This window comes from Diplotaxodon limnothrissa, linkage group LG23 (genome assembly GCF_057381915.1).
Source record: "Diplotaxodon limnothrissa isolate DT_005_m linkage group LG23, D_limnothrissa_male_GT1.1, whole genome shotgun sequence".
NCBI lineage: Eukaryota > Metazoa > Chordata > Actinopteri > Cichliformes > Cichlidae > Diplotaxodon > Diplotaxodon limnothrissa.
Window position 1 is genome coordinate 9,741,694 of NC_140617.1, and position 13,640 is coordinate 9,755,333.

General features: G+C 41.4%; 2 protein-coding genes across 5 annotated transcripts in view; one reads left to right on the forward strand and one right to left on the reverse strand.

The window, feature by feature from the left end:
- Nucleotides 1-7,702, forward strand: part of LOC146607546 (cyclin-dependent kinase-like 5) — a 56,392-nt gene extending 48,690 nt beyond the window's left edge. For both annotated transcript variants that reach the window (XM_085347131.1, XM_085347132.1), the window contains exons 14-19: nt 119-224; nt 2,781-2,904; nt 3,121-3,226; nt 3,402-3,524; nt 4,967-5,128; nt 5,672-7,702. In XM_085347131.1, the coding sequence (XP_085203257.1) occupies nt 119-224; nt 2,781-2,904; nt 3,121-3,226; nt 3,402-3,524; nt 4,967-5,128; nt 5,672-6,031 (981 nt within the window). In that variant the 3' untranslated portion in view covers nt 6,032-7,702. The remainder of the gene's footprint in view (nt 1-118; nt 225-2,780; nt 2,905-3,120; nt 3,227-3,401; nt 3,525-4,966; nt 5,129-5,671) is intronic.
- A 1,435-nt stretch (nt 7,703-9,137) lies between these two features.
- Nucleotides 9,138-13,640, reverse strand: LOC146607547 (retinoschisin-like). Of its 3 annotated transcripts, none has more exons than XM_085348303.1 (6): nt 13,586-13,640; nt 13,244-13,269; nt 12,971-13,142; nt 11,031-11,172; nt 10,750-10,945; nt 9,138-9,290 (listed from the first exon to the last, which is right to left on the reverse strand). In XM_085348303.1, the coding sequence occupies exons 1-6, from the start codon at nt 13,638-13,640 to the stop codon at nt 9,138-9,140; spliced, it is 744 nt and encodes a 247-aa protein (XP_085204429.1). The 3 variants fall into 3 exon arrangements, with proteins under 3 accessions (XP_085204429.1, XP_085204428.1, XP_085204426.1); XM_085348302.1 differs by having other exon boundaries at nt 12,971-13,145; XM_085348300.1 differs by having other exon boundaries at nt 12,971-13,148.

The window sequence follows — 13,640 nt, forward strand, 5'->3', positions numbered from 1 at the left end:
GCCCCCACCTTATTTTTCTGTCCCTTCAGGTAAATAAAGGTATCGTTTCAGACAGAGAGGCATGCAAAGCAGGCAGCCTCGGAGATTTTATGTCATAAGTTTCTCTGTTGTGACTCAGGTTGGCTTATATCATGACCAGCAAACAGAAGATGGGGGTTCTTCCAAAGAGAACCGCAACATCTACAGCGAATCCATGCCAAGGCGGGTGGGCAGCTTCTACAGAGGTTGGTTTAATCAGGAGTGATATTTATGGCTGTGGCTTTCTCGCTTTCATTGCTGCGGTAAGGGGGGAAGATTAACTCCAGACACATCACTAGAGGGAATATTATTTTTTACTAATCACTGATCAGCTGCTTGTATATAGAGAATTATTATATTATTGCAGATTCTTGAGATGTCTACACTAAGTTAGAGAGAAATACAGCTGTTTCACTCAAAACTAAAAATAGCCATCTTATCACCAGACTCGGTGATCTTCATCCTCTAATGTCTGTAGATTTCATAGCAGTTGATTAAAACGGTCAGGCAGTGGGCCCATTCAAAATCAAAAGCCTTACCTAAATTAAATTTGGCTGATCTCCAGTTCGAGGTCATCTTCGCGGGCATGTCCAGACAGCTGCTATTTTTAGCCCACTCTCTGGAAGTTCTGTTCTTACCGCTTCCACTGTGCACTCGGCTATTTCACCACACACCTCAAACTTGAGAAGAGAGCATAAAACTTGTGTTTCAAACCGACTGGAATTTCACAAGATAACCGCTGGCGATGAGAGCTGGGTTTCCAGCGACAGCTAAGCAGTTTGCAGCCATTTCCACCAGATTTGCCTCGCTGTGGTTTTGTCCACTTTCCAAAAATTAAAATCAAGTTAAAGGATCACAGTTTTGACATGTTGGAGGAGATTCAGCACACACTGCAGAAGTACAAGGAGACAGAGATCTAAAAAATAATAGCAGCACTGAAAATGATCCAGTGGTGCACAAGAGGATGATCAACAGGAGACTGATCAAAAGGAATCGTGTTTCATTCTTTTAAGCCCGTCCTGGAACTTTTTACTCAAACCTAATTACAATATGTCAGGAAGCTGCTGAAAGCAGGCTTAAGGGTTTTGACAGTAACGCAGACTGACTGAGATAACTTATTAAAAGATGTGCTTGCCACTGTTTTGGAGTGCACAGTATGCTATAATGGAAAGAACATCTGATGCTAATGTGTTCAACTTCCTCTTTAAAGTAGTGTCCTTGAGGCAGCAGCTATTTTAAGACCAAGCCATGTGTGGCTATTCAGACATGAGGACTGGCTCCATTGTATCACAATAGTGACATTTCAACTGGAGTATAATCTTGAGGAAGAAGGTGAAATTACAGTGAGCCAAACAGGGCGAAATGTAGTAGGTGGTGAGCACACCGTGAGCTAGCAAAGACTGCATGTACCACCGCTACGGTCAACTGGACGCTCTCCTTTAGATATCTCAGGGAGTCACTTCAGCTTTGGGATGATTTTGTGATTGTTGGGGACAAAAGTGTGATGCAGACTCTTCAAGCGTGTTTCTGAATGTGGTTGCCTTTGGGCACCGCAGAATCTTCCACTGAAAATTGAAGAGCGTCCCTTTGCGAAGCCTTAAGCTGAGCGTTATTGCCCTCCTGGTAATGTTACCCGGCTTAATCCTCCTAAAAGGGACCATGACTTGCAAAATTATTTTGTATTAGACAAAAATGGAATTTAGACCAAGCGCAGTAAAGATCCAAAGGGCTGTTTTTTCCTCATAGACTTCAGTACGGCCAAACTTCTTTTTACAAGCAGAAAGGATGCAATAATAAGCACTTCTTTGCTTCACATTTATACAGTCTGTGGTCTGAACAGGACTTCGCCATAGTTGTTGCTAACCGTTGCTGCTCTACACACGTAACTCATTCAAGATGCTACACCTGTGCATTAGCATTAAAATGGAATAAGATCTGGTTTGCTGAAAATGAGTTAAACCATACGGAAATTTGTGCATTGTTTGGCATTAGTCCATTTCCATAATACGAGGGACGCAAAAACTCCATCAGGGTATTTTTATATTCGCTTCTTTAGCATTTTTGGGGGCGGCCAATGTTTAAAACTTTGAGTTTGACACACGATTACTTTAGTGTATGAATTTGCTTTAAAGTCTAACTTATGGAACTGCACAGGAGCCTTTGTGGGCGCCATTGTTGTTTGCACTGGTGTGTCAAGTCGTACTTGGAGAAAAATCTTGAGGAACGCTTTCAATTCAATTCAATTCAATAAACTTTATTGATCCCGAAGGTTGGCCCCGAAGAAAATTGGGTTGCTTTTATTGAAAGGAAGAGGAAGGTCAAAAGAGAGAAAAGTAAAACATCTAATCGAAACAGAACACCATCGATCGCATTAGCGAAATGCACAAGTTTGATACAATTGCAGTCTGTTACATTTTCAGTTCGCTGAGGTCTTTTGCGTGTGCCAATCAATTTCCGATGTTTACACGGCATGTTGCAGCCAAGCCAACATGTCACAGCTGTTAAAGTCTACAGCACTGTTAGTTATGGTATAAATTTCTATTTACTTGCAGCTTTTTTAAATTATATTCCCTGTTTTTTGTTGTGTATCTTTGGAAATCTCGAGTTATGTTTTAATCTTAATTTATTTGTATTACCCGCCTAAACTTTAGATATATGTTTGGGTCAGAGCTAGAATTATGACATCTAATGACCTGTGTTTATGTGTTTATTTCTCTGTATATTGGACGTAAATTAACCCATTTGTTGTGTTTGTTGAACAGTCCCGTCTCCCCGGCCAGACAATTCCTTCCACGACAGCCGGGGTCAGAGTCGGGGCTCGGGCTTGTCTGGCGACGGCGGCAGTTTGGCGAATCACTCCAAACGACAGCCGGCGTTTGACCCCTGGTAATTATATCTTCTAACCACGACCGAAAATAGTTTCACACCAAAAGAACAGCAGCGTTTATTCTCTTCGCTGTCTGTGGCGCTGTCAGAACAGTATACCGTCAGATTTAATTTCACACCGGCCACATGACGTGGCATTTTTAACAGAAATTCTTACTGGGAGTTAAAACTTTTTAGCCGAGACATCACGCTCATTACTCTTTGTTTTTATTTCAGGACTGGCCCAGATACTGTAGTCTTGAGTGCCTCTGAGCCTTCCAAAGAAAAGGAGAAGCAGGGTTTCTTCAGAGCAATAAAGAAGAAAAAGAAGAAATCTCAGATGGTATGTTGTGTGTGAAGTACGTCTGAGGACTTACGCCCACATGTGGATGCAGTGTTTTCCCATCTATGAGCCTCATCGGCACCTTTACAGAAATATAAAACCATTTATTGTTGTTGTTGTTGTCATGTGCATCATGTTTACCTCTACCACCAGTCATGTGCCTCTGTAATTACAGATGGAAGTCCCTGATGGAAGGCCTCCTGTCATCAAGAAATGTCTTTTCCCTCTGTTTAGCCCAAAGAATAACATAAAGCATAGTTCCTCTGTGAGAGTCCTCCCTGTAGTGTCCTCTCCCATGGTACATGCTGTTTTACACTATCCTACTCACCTCCTGCCTCTGTGTCACCCATCTAACATTGCATGCTTTAACAGCATTGGTCAACACTGTTTTAATGTGTGATTTTTAAGCCTGGTTTTCCTGGTGGTGAGTTGAGTGAATGAATCAATAAACCAGCTGGATCCATCTATTCGAGAAAAAAAAAGCTCCCACTTTGAAGAAAAGCATGCACTTGACTGCAATCGGTTTAAAAGGATGGATCTGACGGGTCATTTTTGTGCTTCTGATCACTCGCCAGTGATTTCAGCCATGGCCCTAACAGCATGTCTCTGCTTATGAGCTGAGGATGGACGAGAGCGCTCAGGCTTTAGCTGAGCACACACGGTTTCAGGAGTTTGCGTGCTTGTTTTCACAAAGCTTTACTGCTTACCGGCATCATGCAGAGGCATTTGATCAATTTCTCTATGTGCACCTAAACCCGTGACTTTATTACAGAGCAAAGATCACAAAGTGATGGTGGAGCTACGATGGTACTTGCTTAATATAAAAGCGACCACATTTTGGCGTGTTAAACTAGCTGCCAGCTCTGTGGCAGTGGTGGTTCAGCATGAAACAGGTGTTTGAGGCTCTTTCTTCCCTTTGCGTTTCTATTTATAAGTGACAGTTTGCTCAGATTCGGGGAGGGGGGGTTACATGCTGATGACAGAGCACAAATAAATGCAATCTGGCCAGGAGGAGGAATCAGGCAGTCAGACTCGGAGTCGGTGGAAAACGGCATTTACTGCATGAAGAGGATATCATTTGAACTGCGTTTGAATTACGCTCAGAAAACATCTTTTATTTATCAGAAACGAGTGGAGTGTTCTCTTCTCTTCCTCAGATCAGCAAACACATTGGGGTTTGGCTTCTGATGCATGTTTTTTGTCCGTTTTCTTTTTATTTCTTCTTCACTGCACTGGAGATCAATAAGTAACAACGCAGGTTATCAGATGTAACTTCACATTTATGTCTGTGATGAATGAGCGCATGTAAAGGGTAACATGAAACACAGAAATCTGTTTACTGAAGACGCTCATTTCCAGCTCAGACTCTGATAGAGTAGCTTTTGCATGACTCACAGTTCAAAATAATCCTTATTTAAGTTGATTAGCTGTCTAAAAAGCACAATTTTAGCTCTCTTTTCCTCTCAGGTACCTTTCTACTGATTGGCTGCTACTCAAAAACAGAAGGTGCAGGGATTGCCTATTCTCTCTGACATCATGCAGAACCAGAAGTAGAAAAAACTGTTAGAAATGAGTGCTTAGGCCAGTTGGAAACAATATAAATTAACTTCATAAATAAAAACAGTTTAGCAGATTATGTGAGTGTTTTATGTTGCCCTAAACATTGTGCACTGCTGTCCTAGTCATGAGTGTGAAATGTGATTGGATGAGTAAATTATACCTCCGTGCTCTGTGTCACAGGTTTCCAGTGAAGGCGTGGATACGGTCATCCAAAAGTCCTCCAGGTCTTCAAGTCACCAGAGCAACCGCCACAGGTCACGTGACAAGAGCAGAGACCGGGACCAAGACCGAGACAGGGACAAGGACTGGCCGCCTGAGAAACTGTCCGATTCACACTCTTCGGTGAGAGTTCTCCTCGTGCGCTGTTGTGAAGTGCTTGATCTAAACATTTATTCATGAGCTGCGTTTCGTTACATACGCTCTTCCCGAGGAGAGCGCCAAATAGAAATAAGAGCAGGTATCCTCGTCTAGAAGATCTAATCAATGCAAATCAGCATCACCTGCTAACCAAGATGTCAGGGAGAGAAAAAACAGATGGCGAACACAAAGGGTGATAATTTCTTCTAGAAAAAATGCTCTTTTTCGCTCCTAAAGATTGAAATTTTGTATAAATGTTTCAAGAACTGAACTGTAACTGAGCCAAATAAGTTGTAGACTTTTATATTTTACCAATTTTCCTGTCTGTCCAGGATGATTTAGTAATCAAATAAACTGTGACTCAGATGTTGGTGTTTAATAAAAGCAAAGACACACCTTAATCCCTTCCCTGCAGTAATCATAAGAGACTGTCTGACTGGACTGATCGTCCGTCATCGACGGGATTAAACCTGTCGTGAGCGCAATTTTTCTTTCCTCTGATATTTTGTGTTCTGTCGTGTCTTTCAGAGCCAACCGCTGAAGTCGCTGCGCAAGCTCCTGCACCTTTCCTCCTCATCGTCCAACCAGACCGCATCTTCTGACATGCGCTACCAGCCGCTGCCTAACTCATCCTCTGCTCAAGGCGGTTTCACCGAGAGCCGGGGTCACTCAGGGGTCAGCACGCCCCAGCTCAAGGCCCGACAGTCAGCGTACCCGCTGCCCGGACAGCTGGATTCGGGCTGGCACACGTCCGCCCTGGGCCGCCCCGAGGGCAACCCCTACCCGGAGCAAATGAGCATCAAAGGAGGCCAGAACGGGCACGGCTTCGGACGCCCGTCCAGATCTCGTATGCCAAATCTCAACGACCTGAAAGAGACAGCTCTGTGATCTCCAGCGCCCCACTGCTCTCACGCGTGTGTCAGACTCCTCTGTTACCACCTCCCTCCTGTAACACCTGCTCCACACACACACACAAACACACACACCAAACCATCAGTTCAAACACTGCTTGCAAACAGGCCAAAAGCCTTTTTACGTCCAGATTTTTTTAAAGCTTCCATGTTTGATAGACTTTATATTAATACCTATGTAATTCTGATTATAATTTGTATTATAAAGTAAATATATTACAAATTCAGTGTATATATATATAAATGGATAGATAAAGTGTAGATTTTAAGTGTAAGTATTTTTGTTTCTATTAAATATAGAAATATAGTACATTTTACTGCGTAGTATTATTTAAGACTAATCTAAGGCATTCGAAGCAAATGCAGTTTTATCAGTTGTTACAATAGAGATTGGTAATGTCAGTATCTCGTGTTCATCTCGTCCAGGATTGTAATTCTGTGTCCAAGCTGTCTTGCCTATGGATGTGCTCTGTCAGACTGATTACAGACGCTCAAATGTGCAACTGCGAGCCAGTGCAGCCGTGTTGAAATCTAGCTATAACCTGTGCAGTTTCTCTGAGCTGCAATTGACAATCTAAAAGCTTACGTTTTATTGCTCTTTTCCTTCTTTCTTTTTTCTGAAAAGATTTTAGGTTTTACGTCTTAAGTGCAGCCATTTTAGAAACTACGGTGCCATCAACTAACAGAAAGCCTAACCTACATCGCCCTCTGTGGGAGATATCGAAGCACTGCATTTCCTGTTTTCTGACTGAGATTGTCAGGCACATTTAGACTTTTCCATGCACTGTATGTGTAAATGACCATTTGCATAATATAAACCAATGTTACGCAAATAGAGCAAACCTCACAGTTTAAAACAAATGTGTATCTATACAAAGGAGATGCAGGAGCGTTAACGTGCCCTTACGGATGAATTATAACGTGTTCAAATGTTCTGCAATGCTTTGAGCAAACGTCAACAAACATCTGCAGCTGATAACAAAGGAAGTGGCTTTTCTCTGAAAACTACAGGATTCAATAAAGACTCTGTTGTTTGATTTTTTTTTTTTTTTTTTTAACTTCCAAGTGGTTCTGCTTGTTTGACCAGTTAAAAACATGTAGAAATGCACCCAAAAAAAAACCCATTTAAAGTTTAACTGCTGTAAATGTAGATTTCTTTATTTTTTAGAAGGTAACAGCAGTTAGAGGAACAGATAAGCCATTCTGGGTGTATGTGGTACAATGACTCCCAGCCTGTGAAAATAACCCAAGCACCACTCCTCCACCTGTTAGCTATTTAACTCCACACATTACAATATTTAAAAGTGGATATTACAAGTTTTCTTTGTTTAATACACTTAAACTGTCAGTATTAGGGTAATGGAACAGCATCTCTTTTAGTAACCCTTTTAGCCAGACTGACTGACTGACCAGATGTTTGGCCATTCATACGTCCATTTACTTGATTTGTATACATTCAGTTTTTCTACCAAGCACATTTTCCTTAAATATCAATTATATGAGTAATTAAACCTTTGATTTTGTTAATTTCAGCTGCATTTTACTCCAAATTATTACTTCATGTTTATTGAGGGTAAATAATAATTTTGTTTTGAGTTTACACTTAGCTGTTTCAACTATTTATCCATTATTTTAATTACTTCCACCTAACCATCCATTTAAAAGCTCCAGCTTTTTCAGCTAGTTTAATGTTTTCCAGCTGCTATTTTCCCATTTATTAAATACTTTAAGCTGAACTATTTTTCACATTTATCTATTTCTCTGTTTTCAACCGTTATTCCACTATTAGCCGTTCCAGCTGTTAGTCGAACGTCATCAGCCGTTATAATTTTTATTTTTTTGCAACAGTTTCTTTTCTTCTTCTCTTTTTTAATTGAAGCTAAAATATGCTTATCCCAGCCAATTATCGATGTACTCTGGCCTTTTCTTTCTTTAGCCATTTCACCATCGCCCACCTGTTTTCTGACTGAGGTCGGCTTTCCTTTAACATTAACCGTTCGCCCATTTCTTTCCACAGCTGTAGTATTTCTTTCAGCTGCAGCATCCTCGCCCTGGTTGGGAATCACTGTACTGCTGTATTTTTAACTGTTTGCACACACTGAACCACTTGGGATATGCTTTGGAGAAATCTTAAAATGGAAAGGCAGCGGGGGGCAGAATCTGTACTGTAACGTTGTTTTTCTGTTGGAAATAAAGTGCCATGAGAGTAGCTTGGCAGAAATAAATCCTAACCTTTTTAATGTTGCACTTTGAAGAGACTACGTGGCTCAGCAATATTGCTCTGTAAATTCTTCCTCACTTTCATGTTCATGTGCGCAGTGTGTGAATATTGAAAGACGAGGGAGGGGGGGGCCCCCACCGGCTCCTGCTGTAACGCGCTGAGCCCAGACATGACCGTGTCGTATTGTGTGTGGTGCATCTGTAAGGACTGTGCACACTCTGTACTTGACACGATACGTTTCTCTCTTTGGATTATTGTTTCGCTGAAGGAGCACCGTGTATTATATTAATACTGATGTGTGACTACTTGTTTGGTAATATTTATAACAGAGGATGTTTATCAACTGTTTAAATGAAATCAAGTATTAAGTTTGTGCTTTTATTACAGACACAAATTAGTAGCATAGTCAGTGTTTATCTGCTTTTTTTTTCCCAACAGAGCATTTACATGACAGCATAAACTCCCAGATGAATGCTTAACAATTTTAGATTATTCATGTTTACATATGTAACAGTAAATCTCAAATAAAACAAGCCCGTTTGATTTGACTCTGAACATGTAGAAGCTTTTTTATTTCCTGACGCAGTTAATAACTGCTTTATTGAAGGTAACAAATTTCAATTTGATCTGGAACAGTTTGGTGTTTACGTAACAGCACAATGCGCTTTTGGAAACTTTAATACAGACAAATAATCCATCAGAGGACACCAGAGATGTCCACCTGCCCAGAGAACTGTGAGCCTCACCAAATGGGGACAGACTAGACTTGTATCAAAGGATCTTACAGTGTTAGACAAATATTCCCCTTTTGGCAAGTGACAGGGTTGGCAGGGGAATGATGGTCAGTGAGGTAAGAAACACTTCAGGTGCATTTGTTCATGCACATCAGCAGCTCCATCCTCATGGCAATGCGGGTGTGCCAGCCCAGTGGCAGCAGGCGTATATAACGAGCCACAATAGGCGGGCGCAGCAGGTTTTGTACCGTGGAAGAGCGATCGGAGTTTCCGTAGAAGACCTAAACAAAAAGAAAGTACACAGCATTTAAACATCCAGAGTGCTCATTTTGTATCATTTACACACACAATAATCAGAAAAGGCTCATGAAGAGGACCTTCTATGATTACTTCCACCTCCATAGTTTTATTCTTTGAATAGCTTTGCATGATTTCACAGTTCAAAGTACTGTAATCCTTATTTATATTAACGGTGCAAACACTCAGTTCATCTACTATATGAATCAAACAATTTTAGCTCCCTTTGACTCAACTTTACTCTGATTAGCTTCTCATCATTAACCAGAAGCTTTGATTTGCACAGCTATGTGCATGATGTGACCATATTAGTATCCTATATTTTTGACAGCTTAGAAAGCCAAGCCAAATAAACTCGGCAGCAGCTATGTGTGGTGAACTACTAAATCATTCACGAGGACTTAAAGCAGTACCATATATATAGCAGAAAAGCATAATAGGTCCACATAAAATTACAATATAACAGCCTCTTAGTTGGATATATTTAAACACTTTAGTGTGTACTGATTGGTGTAGGCCAGAGATTTCAAACTCATTTTATATTGTGAGCTTTATGTGGCTCACTTCGAGCATAAATCAAATCAAAATTAATTTATATAGCACATTTAAAAACAACAGTTTTGATCATAAAATAAAAATAAAAATAAGACAAACACAACGCAAGACGAGACAAACATAGAAACCAACCAAATGATAATCAAACTATCTTACATCAAAGCCAGAGTAAAAAGATGGGTCTTTAAACGAGATTTAAAAGACTGAACAGTCTCAGAAGAGCGAATGGCAAAAGGGAGGTTGTTCCACAGTCTAGGAGCTGCAATAGCAAAGGCACGATCGCCTCTGGTTTTCAACCTAGACTTAGGTTGCATTAAGAGCATCTGGTTAGAAGATCTTAATGCTTTTATAGGATTATACAAATGAATAAGTTCTGTTAAATAGCTAGGGGCAGTGTTATTTAAGATTTTATAAGTGAGGTGGACAGATGAAATGTCCTTCTCTGTCAATGTAAAGATGTTTAACTGCACATATAAACCCTGAGATTACTGCAATTTAATAATAATGATGGATTGCATTTATATAGCGCTTTTCAAGGCACCCAAAGCGCTTTACAATTCCACTATTCATGGAAGAGGCTGCCATATCGCGCCATCGGCCCCTCTGGCCAACACCAGTAGGCGGTAGGTGAAGTGTCTTGCCCAAGGACACAATGACCAGGACAGAGAGCCCAGGGATCGAACCAGCAACCTTCCGGTTACAGATGAGCTTCCCAACCCCCTGAGCCACGGTAATCCCAATAACAGATCTCAGTTTTTCCAAATTACAAAGAAATAATGCTGAAGTAAATGAAAGTGGAAATTTTGGGGGTAATTTAAATGGTAAAAAAGGCCACAGGACTCAGTTATTATGACGCTTTCATATGTGACTCCTGTTTAGTGTACCTACCCTGTTATTTCCAGTCTGGTCTTTGTAGTAGATCCAGTTAAGAGTTTCTAAAGTGCGGTACTGGATGCTGTATTTAGTGATCCACTCATCAGCGTCGCAGCGGCCCTGGGTGAGGACACCCGACACCACGCTCACCTCCTTCAGGTCGATCTGGATCCACTGGTACTGATCGTTGAATTTGGACAGCCATGCGCACCTAACAAAGATTCACATTCCCAGTTATTTGTTTATCTGGGGTGCGCTGTGTGACACGAACTGGAGACTGGGTGGCCTTGACTCACCCAAAGCCCTGGTTGTTAAGGCGAGCCTTGTTCGGGATCCAGGAGGAGTACCAGCCGGTGTACTGGTCCTGACTGGAGCAGCTGATTTGGTCTGAGGTCACAGATCCAGATTCAAATCCCAGCGGTCTGTGGTACGGACATTCTGTGAAAGGAAACATTTCCAGGTTACTGTGGCATTAAATCGTATGAATTCCTGAAAATAAACACTTAGTAAACTTTCTAAACACTTCCAATGAGCTGGGATGCAGCGATTGGTTCGTTTTTGTGTTAAAAATGACTTAATGCCATTTGATGTTTTGAAGCAGAGCACAGGGTAGATTTAACTGAGCACAAACATTACACGTTCACATGGTAGCAACTACACTATGTTATGTTCTGTATGGGGTGGTCATGATGCTATACTATATGCCTTTTGCTTAGACGAGCAGTGAGCAACAGGTACCAACAACCTTACTGACATTGTGCAAGCACAACAAAATTACTGTTGTGCTAAGCTCATCAAATAACAAAAAAAAATATATAAAAAGTAGAAAATGTTAGAAATACGAAATATCAAAATATTGGATTAACATTGTCAAAAAACAACAACTGCATATTTGCAGAAAACCAAATCAGCACAAAGATCTCACACCAGCTGTCAGCACTGTTGTGGAGAGGTGATGAAATGGACTTGTTTTGCAGCCACAGGACCAGGACACCTTGCAGTCATTGAGTCGACCGTGAGCTCTTCCGTATATCAAAGTATTCTAGGGGCAGATGTGAGGCCACGTGCCCCGCAGTTAAAACTTGCGCAAGACTGGGTCATGAGGCAGGGCAATGATTAAAGCCCAGCAGCATCTCTATCAAGGAATCAAGGTGCTGCCAAGGCCGAGTCAAAGTCCAGACCTCAGCCTCACTTTAATGCTTTTCACCTTAACCTCAATGAACTCAAGGAATGCTGTGAAGAAGCGTGCGACAAAATCCCTCCGCAGTGATATGACAGAATGATAAAGTCATATGGAAAACAATAATTTCAAGTCATTGCTGCATAATGCTTCTGCAGTTTCACAATAAATAATGACACGGTGGAATATGTCATGTGTCGTCCTTCTTCTGATGCATTATTTACCCAATGTTTAAGACCAGGTAAGGACCAGATGGTTTTCCCGGTTGGTTAAACCAAAGAAGTGAAACAGGGTTTACTTTCTTTTTTCCATGATGATAAATTGACTTCAGGTAATAAAAAATATATCAGTTACTTCAGATGAAAATTACTCCCTCTCACCCCTGACTGGATTGGTTTGAAGCTGTCAGAAAAGCGGATGATAGAAGTGATAGAAGAGCTGCCTGAAATGAAATGTTTATTCCATTTTAAAGACATTAAGAACGCAGCAAAGTATCCTCTTCCAGCTTTTCCTCGTGTAATAGTCCAACTTTGCTAATCAGAACTCTTGCATGATGAGGTAGAAGAAGATGATCGGGGCATTTTCTGATGTGTGCTTCCTTTGCTGGTATCATAGGTGAAGGTCATGGCCTATTTGGGCTTCCTAATCTGTTCGTCACATTCCAGCACAGGTAATGAGATTATCTGAAAAGCATTTGCCTGTGCAAGCTTCTTCCTCACAGCTGTTCATTTCTTAAAAACCTTCAGTGCAAGCCTCTTTCATCTTACAGGCTGAAAAACTGCAAGATCAGAGAGGTGATTGTGCACTGCTGCAGCATGAAAGCACATGAGGACACAGCCAGCCTCCATCAGCTGTTTGATCCATCACAGATGTTAAATAAAGATCCACAGGACACAACTCTGCCCACCATTCATCTTCACATGCGTGACTTTCTCCTGCAAGTTAGTGTCCTTTGTATAAAGGGGAACCCATTAATCACTTTTTAAAACCTAAAAAAGGGCATCCAGCATGAGTATAAGTGAAACAGACAGAGGACTACACAGGTGGAGTCCTCACCTGGCATGCAGTTCAGCAGGTGACTTTGAGATGGTGGCGGTGTTGGCAGTGAGGTCGGGGGAACAGGTGGGATGACAGCAGGGATGCGTGCAGATTCGCAGTCACAGGTGCAGGTTTCGATCACCTCCTGGTTCTCCTCCTGCAGGTCCAGGTCCTGGATGACCTCCTCCTCCTTCTCCTGGAGATCACACAGGGTGGAATGAATCGAGAGTTTGCTCTCAGAGTTTAAGACTTTTAAACCACATTTTAGACCTTTTTGAGACTCTTTCTTACCTCCTCTGAGTGAACAGTGACAAGGGCTATACACCCCATTGACAGAAGCATGAAACGTAAGAGCAGATGATAGAATAAAATGTGTAAGAAAAAAGAAAATGACCTAAAAGAAGCACCATGTCAAACAATCTTATGAATTATTGGATTGCATCTGAGGATTGCATGAAGGAAACACCAAGGAAAAGCTTTTTACCCTCTTTATAATTTCACTTGCAGCAGCAGCATTTTTGTGTAGTACTACGCACTGCTGTTTTAATAACTTGTGGGACCATTAGCATTATCATAAAGGCACAATAACTGTTGCGATTATTTTAAGGGAGGATCAGCTGCACAGTGACTTACCCTGAGAGAGAAGCAGGAGGAAAAGCACAGCAGCTCGACAAGCAGGCATCTCCAT